The sequence below is a fragment of the Haemorhous mexicanus genome, chromosome 5, assembly GCF_027477595.1.
Source record: "Haemorhous mexicanus isolate bHaeMex1 chromosome 5, bHaeMex1.pri, whole genome shotgun sequence".
NCBI classification, from domain to species: Eukaryota; Metazoa; Chordata; class Aves; order Passeriformes; family Fringillidae; genus Haemorhous; species Haemorhous mexicanus.
The window spans coordinates 22353985-22376344 of NC_082345.1; the positions used below are offsets into that span (position 1 = coordinate 22353985).

Sequence of the window (22360 nt, forward strand, 5' to 3'; positions counted from 1 at the left end):
TATTTACCTTTTTTTTTTTGAGGTAACAAAGTCTCTTTCCATTGCAACTAAATGAAGTCCAAGCTTCTTTTACTTTCTCAAGATTTTAAATGACAAAGACTGTCACCTCTTCATCCTATTTTAATTAATGTTGTAAACTCTTTTAAGTGTAGCTAAAGAAATTCCTTCATCTGAGCGAAGAAAAACCAAACAAAAGTGGGGAAATCCACACAGATTAATTTCTGTATTGCATTTCTGTTTAAATATTGTGCTTATTTCAAACTTTTTTAATAAGTTCATAGTAGCAGAACCACACACAGACCTAATTACATCTCAATATTGCAGACATCTACAATGTCATGTTAGAACTACAGACCTAACAGACTACCTGTTAAAAAAGTCTTACAAAGCAAATACCAACCTGTACAATATCCAAAACCATGCCAGCAGAAACAGTTCCAAACCCTGCCAGCAAAAAAGGTACAAGTATCTGCAGTGCCATAATACTACTAGATTCTTTGGGTTGTTTTCTACTTCCTTCCACAATGATATCCTCATTACTGTCACTAGAGAGAGTGTCATCCTGCAACATGGCATCTGTTTCTGAAGCGTCCATTCCATCACAGTAATTGTAACTGGTAAAACCATCATATTTAGGGTTACAGCTGGATGGGCTGTGTCCACTGCTACCATGAAAGCTTGCTTCTGAGAAGTAATGGTACTCTGAATGTTGTTCAGACCTGACATTGAAATTGTGTCCTGCTGGTTGCAATCCATCTTGCCAGACACCATTCACCTTTTTGTGTCTTTCCTCTTGGTTTATTTGGTAAAGAACAGGAACCATACTTAAAAGCAGCCTCAAAAATTTATCAGACTGAATTGTATTAAGATTTATGATCCAGTTTACAAAGCCTTCTCTGTCATGGACTTTGCTATTTGTTTTGGAGATGGTAGATCTGCCTTTACAGTTAGTCATAGTGCTACAGAAGTACAGGTTGAAAAGCACTTTGGTCTTCAGATGTCAGCCAAGAAATTTTGCAGGTGAGTCACCAAGTGCGACACTTACACGTGGACCAAAAGATTCATTTTTTGCAAGCAAAAGTGTTTTTTCATTGCTCTCAAATCTTCAACATTTCCATAAGCAAGACTGGATCTGCAAAAAAAGTAGAAAGTATATATTTACTTCTAAAATATTTTAACTCGACAGAATACATGAGACATTGGTTTAATTTGTCAGATCACAATATTTTTTCTTTTCTGTTTACCATTATTTAAGGTGATGTTGCTTCTACTTTGACATTTCCATCATAGTAAGAAAATAAACAATGATATACCGACAGTCTCAAGTCATTTCACATTCCCTCCATCAGAAGCCACTTCACCTTCCTTTTCTTCAATCTTCATGTTGTGGTAATAATTGTAGCAATTTACTAAAAGAACAGTTCTAATTTGACTCAAAGCTTTGCTGACTTTGGTATTTATTAATAAATTCCATAAATACAAGTAAATGATTGGCATAAACAGAGAAACAATAGTCAGCGAGACTGCACCAGCATGATGTAGGTTAACACAATTCCACACGGCTTTGTATCTTTGCAAAGCTGTGAAAACATTTTACAGACTGCAGGAAATGAAAATATTTTAGAACCAGAGGACTTTTAATCTGCATTTCCTAAGAAACTCAGCTTCCTATGATCATATCTTTTATGTTATGATTCCTATACTTCCCTTCCCTCTGTTTCAAAGATTTTAAGTCATCCACTATTTTTAGAGCAATTTCAGACAGACTTTACAGGGAGTGGAGATGCCAAAGCTTTTAACAACTAACAGCCTTGTAAGAGATCCAAGTTTGTGCCTTTGCTGCCAAGCGTCTTCAAACACTAGCTGGGATAACTCACTCCAATATGGCCAGAGCAAGTCCACTTCAAAATTTCTGCTGCTCACTGAACTACTAGATTTGGGTTTTTTGAGTGAAAAGACTCAGAAGCAACATGATGATTTTCCCTCTACCATTTGCTTTATCCTAGGGAGACTGACCAAAAAACAAATATTTTAAAAACGACAATGTATGACTTGATCTAGAAAGAAGCCAAGTTTGGCAAGAAACAGCAATCTTTTTTCCACAAGACCAAGAGAGGAATTTAAGTACCCAAGATTCCTGCAATCTTTTGCCACTCTAGCAGATTGTTCTTTGTTGACTCTTTCCATTTCAGTGCATAACAAACTCCTAGGCCTCAATTCTGGTTTCCATACACTTTAATTAGGAATAACAAAACAACTTTTGCTGCTATCCCAGAGCAGCTCTAACCACAGGTCAAAATGGTGCTCTGTTAAGTGCTACAGAAAGCCAGAACAAGAAGAAGAAATTGAAGGATTTCACTTCAGTCCCAGGAAAATGCATTGAAAAAATTTTCTGAAAGCTTTAGCAATGCAAAGTCTGGCTCATTACAGTTTCTCCCATATGTCCTCCAGTCGCATCACCAGAGTGCTAGACCAGTGACTCATGGAAATTATTCACTGCTCTGGAACTCTGGCCAAAAATATTTGGGTTAATTATCCATATCTTTTTGAACATACAGATTGCTCTCATTTAAAATTTTTATATTTTATTGGGGTTTTTTTAAGAAATGAATCCTTTGATAAGACTGTGGTTTCATTTAATATAAGAAAGTATTAAGAAATAGAAATCATACTTAAAAGGGAAAAAAAAGGAACAGAAAAATTATTTGGTCAAGTTCCAAATGGAGGAAAGGCTAGCGTGGATGGATAGCAATTGAATAGTACAAAGCAGTTTGGATGACAGGCTTTTATGTTTTTCCTACCACAAAGACTTAGAATGACAAAATGTGAATGTAGTGATAAATGCTGGAAAATGAGAATTTAAGAAGATAAATTGAAAACCATAGAACCATAAAATTGTTTAGGTTGGAAAAGTATTGTATAGTATAATATACAGTAAAGAGTAATTGTTCCTTCAGAGCATACAGAGAGAAGATAACTACAAACCCTTCTAAATGTAACTAAATGTAACTCATTTCTAAACATGTGTTCCAACAAAAATTATTTTCTAAATATCATCTGGTGCAATATTTTCATTGTAAGTTACAAGGTGCTAATAATTGCTGTATCTTCACGGGTATTTTGTACCCCTGAAAATACAAGATGCAGGAAACCTTGTTGTTTGTGTTGTTCTAAGGAAGAACAAGAGCTTCCTGAGAAGCTTTATCATTGACAAGAAAAATGCCTATGTTGTTGTGCTGTCTAGAAAAGATAGGAGAGCTAAAAAAGCAAGCTCTGCTTGAGTAATTCATATGAAGAAAAGGCAGTTAAAATGTTAAAATCTCAAAAATCTCTTTCCCGGTCTTTCTACAAAGAGGAGAAGTGGTTCTGGTTCCTTGACATATAATCTGGAGGTTAGAGAAAAAGATGAAGTACTAAAAAAAAAAAAAAAAAAAAAAAGAGAGAGCGAGAGAGAGAATGATCCTTTGAGAAGTCAGGAAGCAGCCTCCTCAGATTTATCATAGCTGGCATATTACATATGAAATGAAAGGACACCTTGTCTATGTCCCTACAGGCAAAATAATGAGTTATGCCCAAACTATGAAAATAATTATTCCCTCTTCCATATTGTTTCCTAAGTATGTACTTTCAATAGTTTCTTCTTTTCCTTCATTTATTTCATTGCACATAACAATTCCTATGTACTACCCACCTCTTTCTCTCAGTCCTGCATGCATACACAAACAAAAACAAATAGTTCTGTAAACATAAACAAATAAAAATACAGCCATACCCTGCCATTCACTGAAGATGTGTTCCTGAAAAATGAAACACTTGGCAATCCAAAAGACAGCAAGCAAATTTTACCCATAAGAGTTAATACAATGCATGCAGCAATTTAAAAAATACACATGGAGACAGTGTATGTGATGGACAGAAAGAAATAAATGCTGTAGAAAACAGGACCACAAAATGGGAGAGATGCTGACTTTTGGAAATGCAAAGCTGCTTTAGAAAGATCTCAGGTACTTCAGCTATTAAACTGAACACCTGATCATTATGACACTTTTCCATCCTTCACCTTTGATTGGCTTGCTTCATCTGAGAAAGACCAAATGACCAAAAAAATTCAACTGTTCAAGAAGAAGCTCAAAGAACTCTCTTCACTATTGCCCAAAGAATTTTCCACATTGTTCCAGACACACTTATAATGCTGTTCTCAAGAGCATGGGAAAGAAAATGCTTCTTCTTTACTTCCTCTTGGTTTAAAGAACATCTAGCATTAGCAGGATTAAGGGACCAGATTCTACAGCTAAATTTGATCAGATAGATATTAGACTGCCAACAATTCATTTAAAGCATGAACACAATAAATCATTGTGACCTTTTAAGAACCTTCAAAAAAAGGGGAAGGAGGAAGAATCAAGCATGAAATTTCTGTAGAGTAAACATTATGACAGGCTAAAACAAATACTTAGCAAAGTTTAGGTCTAGGCAAATTTCTGATTTCTTTCAGAGCTTGGCTAACAAAACCAAAAGATAACTTCTATCTAAATAATTCTGAGGACTTTCATGGGAAGCTAATCACACCACAGTTGAAACTTGTTTTTCCTAAAAGTTGCCAACATTTTTTTACAGCATTAATAATCTCTACACTGCACTTCTAGGCAGCCCACAATAAAATTCAATTCTGTAAACATGCCTGTCTGAGAAGTGCCTCTCAGGACAAGAACAAGCCTTGGAAAGGGATTTAGAAAAGTAATATGAAATGCTAACGAAACACTGAACTTGAACATTTTGCCATAATAAGCAAAAATGAAGCTGGATTATTCCTTGGCATGAAAGACTCTTTTTGTGTCTTTAAAGGTGAAACCAGACTCTTCTCACTGAAAGGATGAGAGATAGCAGGCACAAACTGAAACACTGAAAAACGCATTTGAATATAAGTAAAAGCTGGGGTGTTTTACCATGACAGTGGCTGAACACGGGTTCAAAAAAGTTCTGGAGACTCCATCCTTGGTGATAGTTGAAACCAAAGTGGACATGGCCCCAAGAAACCTGCTCTTCTTGACCCTACACTGAGCAGACGTGGCTGAATAGAAAATTTGCTGAGATTACTTCTGACCTCAGCAATTCTGAGATTCTGTAAAGCTGGAAATGTGAGGTTTTGGGGGCATTCTTTAAGTTCAGAAAACAGGTGATACAGGGATCTGCATGGCCTCTTCTCCACTATTGAGCTGTGTATAAATACAAGTGTCACTATCACACTGACGCACTTATCACAGCCATGGCTAATCATTTGTATTAGTATAGTGGGCATACCAGTAGAAAGGGAATGCTACATCATATCACCTCAGCATTACAGAGAGTAAACAGGCTGTATTATCATCAACCATTCCACATAATCCGGAAACCAATGTGGTACACTGAGCTAAGGTTACTTATACCAGATATTGAGGGTAGTGTGCAAAAGGCTGCAAAACATGCTGAAAATCATTGAATGTTGCATGCAAGGCAGATATAAGACCATTGCACACCATTTTTAAGTACTATGCAGTAAACTGGTTAACACTGTATTTATTGTATGGCGGTTGCTGGATAAATTAACAGCAAAAGAAACAAATAAGAGGAAAAAAAACAGACTAAAGAACCTCCAGATGCCTTCTTGACAGTAAGGCACTGAATGACCTGCCACCCTCAGGCTCAGTTTTCTGACAAGTTTGAGACTGCTGCATTCCACTTCCTGAACAAGGCAGCTTTCGATTTTGGCCCTGAGGAAGAGATAAGCAACTGAAAGAAAAAGACTTGGTTTGACTCTGCACTTTTAAGGCAAGTCATCTAGAAAAGATCAAAACAGAGTCAAAACATAGCAGCAACACTGTGAAATGTGGTTGGTTGTAAAATGACCCAAATGGAATACCAGCATGAAAAACACCAGGCAAATCACATCCTTCAGCCCATCAAAAGCAGGTGGGTAAGTATGAAATGTGAGAGCTAATGCAGTCCTCTAGATTAAGTAACAAAAAGTACTTACCAGGATGAATCCTAACTACACTTTGGGATCCTGATTACAGGTCTCTACTGTCATCACCAAGGAGAGATTACTTATTAACTCTGGCACTAGGATACAGACTTCCTATTGCTTTTGTGGATAGTATACTACAGATATTTGAAAATAAAATTATACACTGTTATTTAGGGCAGTAGATGTAGGGACTGCTGCCAAAACAGGTCATCCTATCTGCTTCCATCTTTTTACCCACATTATTAAACTGGTAAAGTGAGGATAACTAGGCATGTATTCTATACATTGCTAGGACTCTTCCTAAAGACTAAACAATTATTTTATTTTGTATGATCCACATACTGTAGTGTGGTCTATAACCTAGATTCAAATGTGATTGAAGAAGACACACAACTATATCCTGGACAGTGGGCCAGGGGAAGCAGAAATTATAGCATTCAGTGAAACTACATAAATAGACAACTACAACCTGAAGTTAACTGAGAATTAACGAGAGAGTAGAAAGTGAAGTAGAATAAATCACAAAAAGCTTCTATGTTTTGTCAGAAAATATGGAAAGAGAATAAATGTGCCATCACATGTTAATTATGCTTAATTACACATTAATTAACGTTTGTAAACAAAAAATAGATGGTCGTTGAAGTCTATACACGTGCTGTTCAGGTAGAGGTTCCACGCTTTTCTAGCGATGCATCTGCAGTGACCATCTGGCACTTTTTTATGGGTACAAAGGTGGGAACAGAACTGTCTGCACATACGGATGTAGAGTGCGAAGGAATAGGGGCTACTAGGAATGTTGGGCAGCTCTTGTGCAGGCACAGAGAAACTGAAGAAAAGGCTCATTGTCCCGGCTACCTGGAGCAGCGAATAATTACGGGCACATGATGAAACGCGCTGTAGAGCTCTGAGGAGCGCAGGGTACCGGCGCACGGGCGGCCAAACGCGCGGCAGCATCAGCGCTCCAGGCGAGGGACACCGGCCCGCCCGGCGCCGGGGGGCAGCTGCGGGGGCGGGAGAAGGGCGGGCGGTAGCGTCGGGGCCCGCAGCACGGGGAGAGCGAACCCCGCGGCATCCGGGAACAGCGGCCGGGGCGGGCCGGCGTGGCGCTCGGGGGGGGGCTCCGCCACTGGCCAGGGAACTTTGTCACTCGCGGCCCCCGCCACCTCCCCCGGCCGGGGGCGACAGGTTACCGGCCCGCCTAGCCCCGCTGCCCTCGCTCCCCGCGCCGCCCCCTCGGGCCTCGCCCTCCCCTTACCTGGGCGACAGCGGTGCCGGCAGCGTGGCGGAGTTGCGCTCCATCGCTGCGGCGGGGCAGGAGCAGCCGGCGGCAGTGACAGCTCCGCGCTAGGTGAGCGCCGCCGCCACTGAGCAGGCGCGGAACCGGGCGGCCCCCGCGATGATGTGGCCCGTGATGCGCAGAGCCTCCGCCCCCGGCCGCTCCGAGTCGCCGCTGGGCGGGGGAGGGAGGAGCTGAGCGGCCGCCGCTCCATGTCGTTCGTGGGACGGGACGGGATGGGGCGCCGTGGCCGTGGTCCCTCTCAGCCTGGACTCCGGGGCGAACCCCCGCTGCCCGACAGCCGCTGCCCGCTCTGCGAGACCCTCCGGCGTCCCGTTGTCACTGCGTCCTACGGGCCCCTCGGCGGTGGTGGGGGACGAAGCTGCACCACTGCCGCGCTGCCCCCGCAAGGGCCCGGCTGGTGCCCCGCAGCCGGGAAAACAAAGCGCTGGGAAGTGGGGCGCCAGAGCGCTCCCCAGGCAGCTCCGGCGGTGGCAGTGCCTTTGCTTCCACTACCAGAAGCTTTCTTGGCCGTAGCACAGGAGTCGCCGTCTTGTACTGACTCCTGGCTGCCAGCTACCAGGACACTGTCGCTCTTTCCTGCCAGTTGGCAAAAAGCAGCTTCCCCAGGAATCCAATTTTGTAAAGTGTTTGGGTCAGTTGGAATATCCTTGTTCTTGCCCAGCTGGACTGTACACCCTGAGAACAGCATGTCAGTCTGCGAGTTCATCGCTTGACATCAACTGCCTGTGTTTAACTAAGTATGGAACCAAGGCCTTGCTGGACTCCTGTTTTGCAAAACACTTATTATTAACACTTTACATTAATACATTGAAGCCATCAAGCCAGTTAAATTTGTGCATTTATTATCAGTACTAGTATTATTCCTCAATTGTTGCTCAACACTTTGAAGTGATGAGGATGCCTTAACTGGAAGGTGAAAGGGAAGAAAGGAAAAGAGAGGATGAAAAGAGGTTTAATGATGGTGACAACAGCCAAGCCCACAGCATCCCTTTTCCTGTCTACAGAGAGAAAAAAAGCACTGGCAAGTCACCAAATGTCTGCCATAAACTGGAGCTAGTTGCGGTGGCAAAATGTATTTGCAGGACTGGGGCCAAATCATTCTGCACTACGAGAGTGAAACATACAGGATCAGCTTGAACGTTCACATCAATACCACCTTAAATGAATGAAGTCCAAACTTCGGAGCTAATAATTCAGCTGGCTCAAGCCTGTATTTATTGGGGATTTGGGCTCCAGGTACCATAGCTTCCTTACCCTAGTACCAACCCTATATATCCATGGTCTGTGGAAGCTCAGGTGTTAGCTTGGATACTTAGCTGGGTTACCCTACTAATCAGATAAAGATCACATCTGCCGTTGTTGCCAACAGGTGAGACTGTAAACCTGAGGTTTGGCAATAGCACCTGGGGGTGCTGTTTCTGGCTTTTCTAATTGCTTGTCTGGTTATCTTCGGCAATGTCTGGTTATCTTCGACAATCACTTCATCACTCACTACTACAGGTTCCTTGACAGCATTATGCCCCGCCCTCCATGGAAATCACATCATACCCATGGATGAAATATATTGTTTGAGGTTCACACACTATTATTTTGGGTTGTGTACAAATTCAGAAAGACTCACTTTTGAGGCCCAAGGCAAAAACCTCAGCCCTTAAGATTTTTTCAGTCATTAAAGCTAGCAATGGGATTTTTCTGGGAAATGGAAATTCTGGAGTGCAGCTGGGGAGAAAAGGTGCAGGTAGCAAATTCAGTGGAATGCACCTGGCACTTTGGGTGGGCTGGGGAAGTGGCAGAGGACACTTGTTTGGGACAGTCTGTCAGGAAAATAGCAGGATGGTCTCTTGCTTGAGGCCTTGCAGAGGTTTGCTTCTTATTCATGTTAATTCCAAGATACTGGGATCTGGGTGGTTGTGTGGTTGGGTTTTTTCCTTTGTCATTTTCCTCTGTCCTTTGCATTGAGGGCCTATAAACACCACTTACCTGATTACTATTTATTCTCATTGTCATCTTGGTCTTCCTATCTTGTTTCTTATGAACCATTCAGTTTTCTTTTTGCAGTTTTCACATTGTCTAGATGTGAAAGGACAGAAACTGCAGAACAGATAAGGATAGATAAGGACAGAGATTGCAGAAGAAATCCTGAATAACAGGCTGTTAGTGTCAGCTGAAGTTGGTGGTTGTGCAAGTTTCTTTTCCTAAGGATGATTAAAACTCCCTTAGGCTCTGATATTTAATTTTAGGTTCATTTATCAAAAATTCTGAAAATGAAAATGGGAGAGTTTTGAGAGACAAGCAGCTACTGGCAGGCGTTCAACTGATGTTACCTGCTGGCAGATTGGTTTCACAGGCTCTTTGTGGTGATGGGACAAAAAGTCTTATGGACTTTTTGTCCCAAATCACAGAAGCAATCAGGTTGGAAGGGACCATAGTGGATCATCTGGTCCAACCTCCCTGCTTAAGCAGGATTTGCACAGAATTGTGTCCAAACAGTTCTTGAATATCTCCAGTATGGGAGACTCCACAATGTATCTGGGCAACTGTTCTAGTGTGTGGTCACCTGCACAGCAAAGAAGGTCTTCCTCATGTTCAGGTGGAACTTCCTGGGCATCAGTTTCTGCCTCTTGTCCTGTGTCTTGGTACCACCAAGAAGAGCCCAGCTCCATCCTCTTGTCACTGTTGCCACTGATGAAATCTCCTCTCAGTCATCTCTTCTCAAAGCTAAACAGGTCTCCAGCCGCCTCAGCCCTTCCTCTTAAAGAGATTCTTCAGTTCCTTAATCACTGTTGTTGCCTCCGCTGGACCCGCTCCAGGAGCTCCATACCCCTCTTGTCCTGAGGAGCGCAGAACTGAACACAGCCTTCCAGATGTGCCTCACCAGGGCTAAGCAAAGGAGCAGGACCACCAACCTCGACCTGCTGACAATCCCCTTCCAAATGCACGCCAGGACACCGCTGCCCCCCGTGCCTTTGCCCTTGTTGTGTTTCAGGAGGTCCAGTCCGTGTCACGACGATCTCCCCGCGGCGCCTGCCCCCGCTGTCGCGCATGGGTGCCAGCGCCGCTGTTCCTCCCGCCCGGCAGGGGGCGAGCCGCCGCCGAGCGCGGGGGCCGCTCCACTTCCGTGTGGGCGGGCGCATGGCGGGGCCCGGCGGCGCGGCGGGGCTGGCAGCGGCCCGGGAGCTGCTGGACTTGCGGCCACGGTCAGGTTAGTCCGGCACCGGCCTGCAGCCAGCCGGGCCTCGGCTCGGCTTGGCCAGGTAGCCCGAGGGAGGGGTCGTCGGGCCGCCGGTGACCCACTGGTGATTGCATCCTGCGTATATTGAAGAGCTGCCCTCCCGGGGAGGGGTAATGCGGAGTAAATAAGCGGGGAAATCCACGTTAAGCTATGGGAAGTCGTAACGACGTTTTTATGAGAACAAAGAAAAAAGTTAAAAAGACAGAACGCTGCGCTTTAATTAATGATACCGGGAGGATGGCGCCGTTGGTGGTCATAAGGATAATAAGGATAATAAACGCCGAATTCCCTGGCATACATTTGGGTTGCTGCCCACAGTTAGCGGAGGTCATTGGCGCCGGGATTTATATCAGTGCGACCGGCACGCCTCAGCTTCCACCTCACCGTGCCTTGCAGAGGGGAATTAGAGGTTGTTTTTCTATGCGTTATAACTCTAGCTTAATCAAAATTTGTCTCAAAAACTTCTTTAGGAACTTCAGCTTAAACTCGGGGAGCGTATGAAAGGTGACCTGCAGGCTGAGACCCCTGGCCTGTGTAGCCTAGTATTTCTTCCAAGAGCAGCAAAAGCAGATGGCAGTTATGGAGAACTTGTCAGCTTAAGCTTTCAATACTCATTTGTTTGTTTGTAGGACTGGAAGACATTTTGCTGATTAATCCAAAATGTAGCGGCAAGAAGGCCACAACTTTACAGACGGTTAAGGTGCCGAGGAGCAATGGTTAGTACGGAGGAGTTTGTCCCTGGTACTGTGTGAAGTAGTAGGTAACATTTGTGACGCAACTTTTGCTTCGGTGCTTTCCTTGAAAAGGGAGAAGCTTTTGTGTTCACTTTCTAGAGGTGGTAGGTCCTCCTCCCATTACGGTTCCATGTCCCACTGGTGAGTCACATAACTGCTGCTGCTGCAAAATTAGATTTTGCAATGCTAGGCATTACAGCTCTAAGTTTTGAGGACAGATTGTTCTTTCCCAGTATGGAGCTGTTGCGTAGGCTCCTTTCTCTTTTTTAGAAGTAATTTCTCAGTATGATGTATTTGTTGTAATAAAGCATTTAATTTAAAAAGGACTTCTGTCAAATTATTTTATGTTTTGTGATTGAGCTGAAATTTAAAAGGATTGTTACATCAAATTCATTGTTGGATAAAAGTCTCTACAAAGATGACAGTGTTTCAAAGATAGATTATACCTGTTAAATCTTTGTGGAGCTCACCTGAAGTAATAACTCTTTTTTAAGAAAGAAAACTAGTGTTTGGCTCATCTGCATGTGTAGAGCAGTTTATTTGAAGAAATTCTGGAGGTGAAAATATTGTCTTCCTCCAAGGAAGGGTTATGAGTGTGGTTCTCCTAATTCTATTACTTTTTAATTACATTAAAATTCTTGTGAAGTCCCACTGGAGCTGTAGAGGATAAGTGCTTTATACTTCAACCTGGAGCTTCATCTCTCTTCCCCTATCTTAATTTCAGAGTTTCTTTTGTTAATTATGTTGACCTAGTCTGTCATGGCATCTGCTACAGCTAATTTTTACACCTTCTTTGAGACCTTCAGTCTATACTTCATTATTGTAGACAACTGGAAATTACAGTTGAAATGGAATCTCTAGTAAAGGATGATATATGAGGTATAAATGTGAATACTAACGAGCATCTCTTTGACTATATATATATATATATATATATATATATATATATATATGCACATATATATATACACACATATATATATGTATGTATATATATACATATACATACATATCTATATATATATAGATATATATATAGATATATATGTGTGTGTGTATGTATATATATACATATATATGTGATAATTGTTTCTTTTCAGTTTTGGACCAAGTACAGAGCTTTTTACCACAGTTGGCCCAGGCAAATGATGAACTGAAAAGAAAAATGGTAACAGCACCCGCTCATCAGTTTGATATTGAACATCTAGACAATGAAACAGAAAAAGTTATAGAAATGGTAAATATATCTTTTTATTTTAACATCAATCTAGATGGGATTAAAATAACTCTGATCTTAGAATGAGTAATATGATAGATAAAGTGAAGTCATTACCATTTTCTATGACGTCTTTACCATCATACTTGCGGAATTTAATCACAGGGAATAAAGTAGTTTAAGACTGGAATAAGACATGCTTTTGAATCTACAATTTTGAATCAAAAGTTAAAAATGGTATTTTAATTTAATTTTAAATGTCATCTAGGTGATTATGTTTAGAAACTGGACAATATAAGGCCTAGTAAGGCATAACAGAAGGCTTTAGTGTAAGAATAATAACTGTCTTTCAGCTCTGCTCTGTTGGTAATTTTAGGAACGACTAGATCTTGGGTTTAGAAAAGTTGTTAGTGTTGTTGTGATCCTTTGTTGCTGCTATTTGTCTATTTATTTGCAGTCACATAAATATTTTATTTCTGTTTTAACTGAAGTGCTGCAGCCACATGCTTATATAAGAAAACTTAATTTTGAAGGTGATATGTGTGCATCACCCAGCTAAATGCCTTCTGGCTAAGCTGACCTCAAAAATTATGGCTCTGAATATGGATATATGAGATCTCTTAAAAAAATATTCTGGTGGTTTAAACTGCTTGTTATTTTAGTGTAGTTGTAGTGCCCTGAATACTACTACATTGTAAGATATAAACTATATTAATATATATATTACATGAGTTTGTAATTTTGTTATGACCCCTAACACACTAAATGTTTTAATTTGAATTTTTTACTGAAAAGTAGTTTTGATGCCTGCTGCTTGTCAGTTTAAATACCTGATTTAGACAATCTGAGTTCAGCTATTGACTCAGTTGTTTCTTTGATAGTGATATAAATATGTCCTTAGATTTCCTTTGGGCAAGTAATTTTTATTAATCTCTTCATGATATTTGTAAAACCCTAGGAAAACCCAAAAGTCTTTATTATTGTGGTTGTGATTTTCTTATGGTAGCAGGCTGTTTAGTGTGTTTACCTTGTTTTACTCCGGTGAGAGAAGTGCTGTAGTGTGTGTGTGTGTGTGCATATATATATATATTAAAAAAAATATATATATATTTTTTAATATGTGTGTATATATATATATATGTATATGTATGTAGTATATATAATGTGTAAACCAAGATCTTTTTTTTTTCAGAATGTGGCTGTAGTTGAACTGAGTGATTCTGATACAGATGAACAGTTGCTGACTTCAGAAGATGACTCGGAATCTGATGAAGATGACTCAGTAATTGATGAAGTGACAGTAGACAACATTAAGTTTCCTAAACAAAAGGGAGAAAAGGGCAAAATAGAAATTTTGGACAGCAAAGCAAATGAGTAAATCCATTTTATTTTACTTTAAGAAATTCCAAACCAACCAAATCATGTTTTCTCACTTCAAAGAGTTGTCCCTTAAAACTACTTTGTTTCTCAGTGTAGCATCTCTCAGGTTCCTGTGAAATGCTATAGTTTATATGGTGGAGAGTTCAGGATCCACTCATAGCTGGGGAAGGCTGGGTTTCTGAAGAATTAAGTGCAATTTTATTCATCAAATAACAGGGAAATGCACTTCATAGTAGATTACACCAAGAAAACAGCTAGAGTAAAGGGGCACTTTAAAGTTAAAAATTCTTGTTCTGTTGCTTTGTTGAAGAAAGACCTTTTTTTTACAGGAAGATAGAAGTTTTTGCTTCAAGGGCAAGAAAGAATCAACTATGAAAAAAAGCTTTCCATGTATTGTGAAGTGTTATGTACACTCTCTTTACTATTAAACATGATCTTTAAGTACCCTAGAGGTATGTCTACATTGCATTAATGGCTGTAACTGCTCAACACTGGAGCCGTGGCTGAGCTCATTTCCAGCTGAGCCAGCCTGGGTAAGGACAGCCATGAGCAGAGAGTTCAGCAAAGGGTTACTTAGTACTTAACCCTGTGCGCCTGCACTGAGCTCCACACCAGCATAGGGAGCTTACAGGCTCCTCTGGGAAACCTTTGTGGCTGTGGTGCAAACACCCTCCATACTCAAAGGATCAAGGCTGCCTTTGGGGTGTTAAGATGGCTTTAAGCTACATTTCTCATCCCCCAATTTTCCTGCCACGTTTCCAGTCTCCATTTTGTTAACTGTCACTGACAGAAGGATGAAAAGATGAATTTTCAGCTGGCCTATACTTAAGTTGGCTTGACACAATTGTGAAACCAGAATCAGTGAAAATGTGTCCCATTTATATTTACCTTGGATTGATCAAATACAATGGTTTGGGCTATTACATTTACTTCATAGATCAGTCTGGATTTCAGAAGTATCTGTCATGCTCCTGGATGTCATTGTTTCTTAAAGGAACTTTGTATTTTCTTCGCCATTAAAGTAAAATTTTCTATACTGTATTTGCTCAAATAATAAACCTAATGTCATTAATTGAAACCTACAGTTATTTATAGCATTTATTTTGAATCCTGTACTTAAAGTTCTAGTTTTAATACCTGTTTCTGTAGTATTTGTGGTAAGAAATAACAGGGATTTTAGTCTTTCTTTTACAATGTGGCTCAAATATAAGATGGAAACATGATTTACTGATTAAACCATGGAATATTTTAGTGAAGGGGAAGGACGGGGATCAAAGAATCAGACTGCTACCTTTAATAGCAGCCCACAGATAAATGAAGCTTTGGGTGTTTTTGCATTCTAAGAGCAAGGAGTCTTAACAGGCTTAGTTAAATAAGGTCTCAATCTATAGAAAATTTCTTCCAAACTGAAAAAAGTTTGAAAGCCAACATCTGACCTTGGTCATTTAACAAAGCATTTTCCCAGAGATTAAAAAGAACCCAAAAGTGTGAAATACAAAGTAATAATCATACAGTATGAAAGCAGTGATTACAGTCCATGTGCACAGACACAAAATGTGATTTTAATCCATTAATGTAACCACCTTTCAAACTGTAGGCAGATCACACATTCTCTATCAACAAAAAGGTAGAAAATATTTTCAGTAACTTTAGCTTGATATGCATAGTTTAACACCAATATTGAACTCTGTATGTACTATACAAAGATCATAGTAAGTGCACTTCCTTGCATTGATTTACTTCTTATGGCACAAAGGTTTTCTGTACTGCTGAAAAGTCACCAGAGCAGAGTGTTTAATTGCTACCATAAAACCTGAACTAGTTTATAGCAAAAATGGCATAATCAGTATATTCAACTTTGAAAGCCTAATGACTAAGGATTTAAAATGACCATGTAAACATTATGTCACAGAAATATGAAGTAGGTGTGTGAGAACTTATTCTTCAGTTCTATTTAAAAAACATAAACTGAACCATATTCTTCGGGGGGTTTTGCTGGGGGTTTGACAGAGGAAATTGTGCTACCAACAGTTGCTGCTACATAATTTAAATAACTTCAGGGTGATTTCCAAAAGCCATTGTCTGTCAGATTAAAATCTGGACCTAATTTATAGAAATTTATCCATGGAATGAGTATTTTACTTTGTTTTTTTTTTTGGTTGTAGTACTGCAGACAGCATATCATAGATGTGGTATCAAGCGCTTCGTGTGGTAATCGAGATTCAAACTCTGCTGAAAGTCTGCTTCCAAAGTGAAGCTGTTACTTTAATATTCTACAGTGATGGCTTTGGTTCTGAGATATTCATGAAGAGCTTCTTCACCTGCACAAGCACAATATTCACCTGTTAGAACAGCAGCTAAATGAATTTTGTCAGACCATAACTATTATTAAGAAAAAATCTGAAACACTGTAGCAAATATTTGAGTCCTTAAGGAACAATGAAAACTAATTACCTTCCCATTGTGATTTACAGACTTGGTTAGACAAGGAGCCAGACCCAACAGATGTGGAAGAAAAAGGGTCTGGATTTAACAAGCAGCGCCCCAAGCAGTAGCAGTCTTTAGATGGCCACTAGGGGCTCATAGCTGTAGTTATGAACTTTGATTCTCTATTAAAGGTCAGAGGTAGAGAAGCTGTGTGAAAATCAGTAATCTTTTTTTCCCTGACATCATCACTCATTTTGGTTTCAGGAAATGTCTTTAGAGATTTTGAAAGCAAAAATTTGTTGTGTGAATGAAATTTGATTTTCCTTTTTTCTCTGCCATGAAGCTTGTTCTGTCCAGACTTGCAAGGCTTCTCTGACAGAGTGAACTTCACTTTTCTAAAAAGTTGTTTTGAAAAGAGAATATTTTTTAATGCATCTTTTTCTGTGTCTGTTGACAAATTTTGGTGACATTTTAAGTTATAAAAAAGTTTCCCATGCTCTTACTTAGAGGAGAAACCTAAATTAGCATTGTCTGAGGGAAAGAATATTTTTGCCAATACCATTGTTACTTGACAGCCTTTTGTAGCCTGTACAGAGCTCTAAAAGCTGTAATTTATTTGTCTGCTCTCAGAGCAGTTGGAGAGGAATATTCTGTGTTATTTAGCAAATGTACAGAAAATGCTGAATGGGAGGTATTGAAGTGGGAATATTTAGGGAAGGAGATGAATTGGGTTAAGGATTGTAATTCTTTCATTGTGATTAGGACTCTGAGACAATAAATGAGGGAAGGAGACAACTTACCTAAATCTTTCCCAAAGCCAGACAGCTTAAATCCTCCAAATGGCGCGGCCACATCAGTTTTGTTGTAAGTGTTAATAAAAACTGTCCCGGCTTCTAGCTTTTCACTGATGTACAGAGCTTTGTTTATGTCTTTTGTGAAAACTCCTGAAGCTAAGCCATATTCTGTGGCATTTGCCCGTTGCAATACTCCATCGACATCCCTATGGGGGAAAGAAATTATTTAATTGCAACTAGGTAAAATAAACAAGTGTTAACAACCTTCTACCTTCAGTGGCATTGAAGCAACTTCCCATGGCCTTTCTTCTCCAGTGAGCTTTTTTAAAGATGACTTATTAAGGACAAAACTGTGTGACAAACTGAGAGATCCATGGCAATTCACACCCTTGCTTCAAGCTCATGAAGCTTGTAACTTCACTTTTAAAAGGTTAATATCTACACTGAGAAATGCCATGGGAAATGTTGCTACTGCAGAACTTGGGAATTAGAGCAATACAAAAATGCCTGTAAAGCAGATGATTAATCAGTTTGCTAAAATTTTGTCCAGCTTTACAAGTTAATGCAGAATAAAAGCAGGAATTTAAACTGCTATCCAAGACACAATTTTTCAGACTATTTCCAGAGAGCTATTTTCTATCTGCATCTTATCTCCATACAGCTTCAAAAATCAATAGTAGTTTAAAACTTTAAAAAATTCAATGCAGTTCCTTAAGACTACAGAATTTATGGCTGTGAAGGGTTATCTACATGGCTGGTTCTTAACTTTATTATCAAACTACAGAAGATGAAACCTGATGGAAATATTTGTGAAGTTTCTATGAAGAATTTTAATCTCATCTGTATGCCAAATAATTCTTATGATCCAGAATGAAAGATATTAGAAATGACAGTTTACAAAATATATAGAGGAATTTTAATTTGCAACAGTAATGTACCAGTGTTACACAATACACAACACTGCAGTCTTCTATAAAAAGAAAAATAAGTAATTCTACTGGGTAAAATACACATTTTGTAATTTGATCAAGCTGTTGTAATTACCACACAAACTTCATTAAAATGTTTCACTAAATACTAGGTATTCAGATTGGTCTAACAAGATTTAACAAAATACCGTGTATGCTGTTACTTCTTCACTTTGGGTGAAAATGGTACAGTAACCAGACAAGAACATACCCATTTTTAAATTTAGAGATGACCATCACAGGACCAAAGGATTCTTCCTGGGCGATATACATATGGTCTTCAACATCTGTGAATACAGTGGGTTCCATGAAGAAACCTAAAGAGAGGATTGAGCATGGTAAAAGTGCTTAAGGGTTTGCTGTTGTCCAGGCCATTTCTGTCCCATGCTTCAAGGTCATAAATAATTTGCAACTTGAAACAGAAAATAGATAAGAATGAAGTATGAATGGAAATGCATGCACTTCAAGAGAAATGGCAGACAAAAGGGTAAAAGAATAGCCTGTATATCAGTTACAACATGTGCTGTTCCCTGCCAGGCTGGGAGGACTGCATGCCACAGCCCAGCTGACTCCTTGGGCGAAGACCCTGTACTCTGACAGCAGGAAAACAAGGTTACAGCAAGTCACAGAGGCCACTGTTTTTCTTGCTACCCAACAAGAAGACAGATTGTAAGATCTAAATAAAGATCTCATACTTAATTTGCACAGCTTCTCATAATATGAGATTTGAAAGCTCTGTGGTATCATTGGCTTATCTGGTATTGTTCCCACAATACTGCAACTTCACAAAATACAGCTGAGACAATCATGACAGCTCTTGCATAAATTGTAAAAGTTGTAAATATCTCTGGAAAGCCTTTTACCTGGTCTATGTACTTGTCTTCCTCCATACACTAGAGTAGCTCCTTCTTTTACTCCAGTTTCACAGTATTGCAGCAGCTTTTCCAAATGTGCCTTGTGATTTTGTGGACCATGATCTGTAGATCTGTCAAGTGGGTCACCAATTTTCATCTTTTTTATTTCTTCAACCTATGGGTTACCCAATTAAAATGAAGTTACTTAACACAGGAATATTGTTAAAGTGATCAGAAATTTGGAATGCTGTATTTTTTGGTGCTATGACGATTGAATCTAAGAAAATGCTGGATTCTTAGATATAAGCTTCTCCCTTTTTAAAAGTAGGCTTTGTCTTTTGTTTCATAATCTCTAATTACTTCTGAATGTTTCTGATGCTTTGTTCATGTGTGTCTTCTCTTCTGCTATTAAGATAGCCATGTAAAATGTTAACTTTTACCAGTGGTAAATGACTTAAGACAGAGATTTCCTGTTCTTAAGCAAAAAAAATGAATTATCCAGTGACACAGCATGGCAACTATTGCATTTTTAATAGCGACCTTTGTGTTATTCTAGCTGTGCTTCCAATATTCCTTTTTTTTGACTTTACAGAAGCCTTCTTTAATCACATTGACCTGAGTTCAGTAATTATTTGTAAACTTGTTTTCCTAGTCAAATATGAGCTATCACTGAAGGTACAGTATCTATTTAACTGCCAGTTATCTGTCAATTACTAGTACAAATATCTCCCTTCAATGCTTCCTTTTAACCATATAAGAGGTTTCTGAGAAGCACTATCATAAGCAATAATGAGAAAATAGGCAATTGAAAATAAAAAACCCAAGTGTCTATAAAACTAGTGGATCCTTCTGCCACAGTAAAACATATGCTTAAACTTTAGTCCTTAAATATCTTACCACTTTTCTAACAAACTCATCATGAATTGATTCTTCCACAAACAGCCTGCCAGCTGCAATGCAGTTTTCTCCTTTGTTGAAATACACGGCTCCCATACCCTGATCAGGAAAAAAAAACATAATTATTTATATGCATTTTGTTCAGTCTCCATTCTGGTCCCTTAGGTTGTATGCAGTGTTTGTGACCCCAGAAGTTTAATGCTTTATGTTAAAGGATAGCACCAACGCAACATCTTATTTATGAACTTTGAACACAATATGGCTGGTAGAGAAGGTGAATTATTATGATTGATAATTGATGAATGATTGATTGATTGATTGATTGATTGATCGACTGATGAACTAAAAACTCTATGGCAATAGGGAGCTCAATTCTTTGTTTTGTTGTAATTTCTAATGTATATTTCTTGTAGTACTGCCTTTTTGGAGCAGCATGAACAGTTAAACTGTGCTGGCATAAAGAAATATGTTTTCTAACAGATCTCAAGGTTTTTCATGTAAAGGATCCCAGGTTTTTTTTTTTTTTTGGGAAGTCAAGAAGAATATTGCAGTACTGTGAGGATGTACCACAAAGGCTTTGAATAAATTTTACTTCAAAGTAACATTACCATTTTTACGGCTCTGTCAAGTTCACAGTCACTGAATATGATCAATGGTGATTTGCCACCAAGTTCCAGAGAAACTTTCTTCAGGTTAGCAGCTGCACTGTAAAAAATAAAAATAGTCATATAAATACAAAATAGTCATATAAACCCAATTTTGAATATATTTTCCATTATTTCCTTTGAATCATAACTAGTGAAAATGTATAAACCTCTACTGTCCAGTAGTGACTTAATAGGCTTTACATAGGGGTAAACAACCATATATAGTTATGCTTTTTCAATACTGCTCCATGCACAATGTATCTAGTAAGGTACTTCAGAACCAGACTAAGCAGGGTTTCTTTATGATTCTTTTACTGAGAGTACCTCTTCATGATCTGTTTACCAGTTGGTGTTGAACCAGTGAATCCAACTTTGCGAACATCTGGATGTTCAGAGAGGTGCTGTCCCACTAAGCCACCTATCAGAGTGAGGAAAGCAGAGTAATTGGATGATACATGGACAATTTTTACTATTCCAGCAGCAGCACTGTAACATAGAAGGAGCTTACATCACAAATCAAATATCCCTATCAAATATCAAGTATCACATCCCTATTTATATTTACAGCTTTATTCCTATGACTATGAATAAGCTTCACAATTAAGTGAACATGCTTCTCTGTAATACGTTCTTTTCCAGAGTGTTTGTGTCAACTGTGTGAACTTGTAAAAGGTGTAGGCTGACAGCTCCTACCACTAACTAAAGCCAGAGTTTTCAAATTCTCTTCTGGAAACATGTGAAATCACTGCATGAAAAGATGCAAGCCTAGTACTTGTGAACAGACCTATTAGTAGATCTTCAAAAAGGTGAAGAACTTCACCAGTTTTAGCATGACCTCTCCCAGAAAAGTGATGAGTTCAAGTTTTACCTGAACCAGGCAGAATATTTATAACACCCTTAGGAAATCCAGCTTTAGCTGAGAGTTCTGCAAACTTCAAGGAAGTCAGAGGTGTGACCTAAGTAGAAATATTTAGATTAGGTCTCCTGTTCTAATCAAACGCATGATGATACCTTTTACATTCAATACATCTTAGTTTTGATACAATATTCACCTTCTTACAGTATTGGCCTATTAGAAGTGATGGCTTCTTACGGAAAATAATTTCATTCTTGAAAATGAGATTAGCACTGGAGCAGAATTGGAATCAATCGATACTTTTTATCACCATGGCAGTTTGTATTATTACAAATGCACTTTCAAATATATGACACAGTCAACATATGACAGATCAACCTATGGGTGAAATCTGCTATATTGCCTAAATCATTCTCCCCGAACAGGGGCACCTGGGCCATCTGTATATTTCTTTTTGCTCTTACCTGAGCTGGTTTGAGTACAAGGGTATTGCCTGCAGCCAAGCACGCTGCGCTCTTCCATGCAAGCATCATCAGTGGGTAATTCCAGGGGATAATAATTGCACAGACACTTCAGGAAGGGAAAAACAGGGAAAGATGATGCAGCTTTTCAATGGCTTTTCTCCATGTCAAATCTGTCACTAAGAAGAAAAAGTGATACTCACCCAATTGGCTCTTTCTTGGTGAATGTTAGATTATGGTTTGGCCGGGCCTGGTTAATTGGAATTGTAGCACCCTAAGAGACAGAGGAGGGACTTCATACCAATTTCTAATTTTTATTACAAATATATTTGCCATGTAAGTATGTTTCAGAAAGCTACAGGGTAGGCTTCAAAACCACAAGCATTTTTGCATGAGGGAAAGGGGCACAGATGCTTCTACTGTATGATTTCCTATTGTGGATACTGTAATCAAGTCCTGATTGTCAGCTGGGTGAAATAACAGCACAGATTGAAAAAAGTATGGGAGAACATAAATCAAGGGTCTGATGAACAAAAAAAAAGCTGGATGATATTCTTGATTGGTCTTAAAGATACTGGAAGAAATACTCT

At 39.3% G+C, this 22360-nt stretch overlaps 3 protein-coding genes across 8 annotated transcripts in view; 1 reads left to right on the forward strand and 2 right to left on the reverse strand.

Annotated features, from left to right (window-relative positions):
- Positions 1–7399, reverse strand: part of SLC41A2 (solute carrier family 41 member 2) — an 81229-nt gene extending 73830 nt beyond the window's left edge. For 3 of the 5 annotated variants that reach the window (XM_059846218.1, XM_059846219.1, XM_059846217.1), the window contains exons 1-2: positions 7260–7399; positions 401–1132 (exon numbers count right to left, since the gene is read on the reverse strand). In XM_059846218.1, the coding sequence (XP_059702201.1) occupies positions 401–955 (555 nt within the window). In that variant the 5' untranslated portion in view covers positions 956–1132; positions 7260–7399. The remainder of the gene's footprint in view (positions 1–400; positions 1133–7259) is intronic. The other 2 variants (XM_059846214.1, XM_059846216.1) reach the window with 2 other exon arrangements.
- Positions 7400–10331: 2932 nt separating this feature from the next.
- NOPCHAP1 (NOP protein chaperone 1) lies at positions 10332–14944 on the forward strand. Its single transcript, XM_059846222.1, has 4 exons — positions 10332–10506; positions 11166–11252; positions 12371–12507; positions 13679–14944. Exons 1-4 carry the CDS (start codon positions 10347–10349, stop codon positions 13862–13864), a joined length of 570 nt encoding a protein of 189 aa, XP_059702205.1. The 5' UTR covers positions 10332–10346; the 3' UTR covers positions 13865–14944.
- A 450-nt stretch (positions 14945–15394) lies between these two features.
- The window catches only part of ALDH1L2 (aldehyde dehydrogenase 1 family member L2), a 28693-nt gene continuing 21727 nt past the window's right edge, over positions 15395–22360 (reverse strand). For both annotated transcript variants that reach the window (XM_059846213.1, XM_059846212.1), the window contains exons 14-23: positions 21974–22044; positions 21774–21879; positions 21322–21409; positions 20778–20871; positions 20415–20511; positions 19807–19905; positions 18919–19084; positions 18267–18372; positions 17094–17293; positions 15395–16187 (exon numbers count right to left, since the gene is read on the reverse strand). In XM_059846213.1, the coding sequence (XP_059702196.1) occupies positions 16132–16187; positions 17094–17293; positions 18267–18372; positions 18919–19084; positions 19807–19905; positions 20415–20511; positions 20778–20871; positions 21322–21409; positions 21774–21879; positions 21974–22044 (1083 nt within the window). In that variant the 3' untranslated portion in view covers positions 15395–16131. The remainder of the gene's footprint in view (positions 16188–17093; positions 17294–18266; positions 18373–18918; positions 19085–19806; positions 19906–20414; positions 20512–20777; positions 20872–21321; positions 21410–21773; positions 21880–21973; positions 22045–22360) is intronic.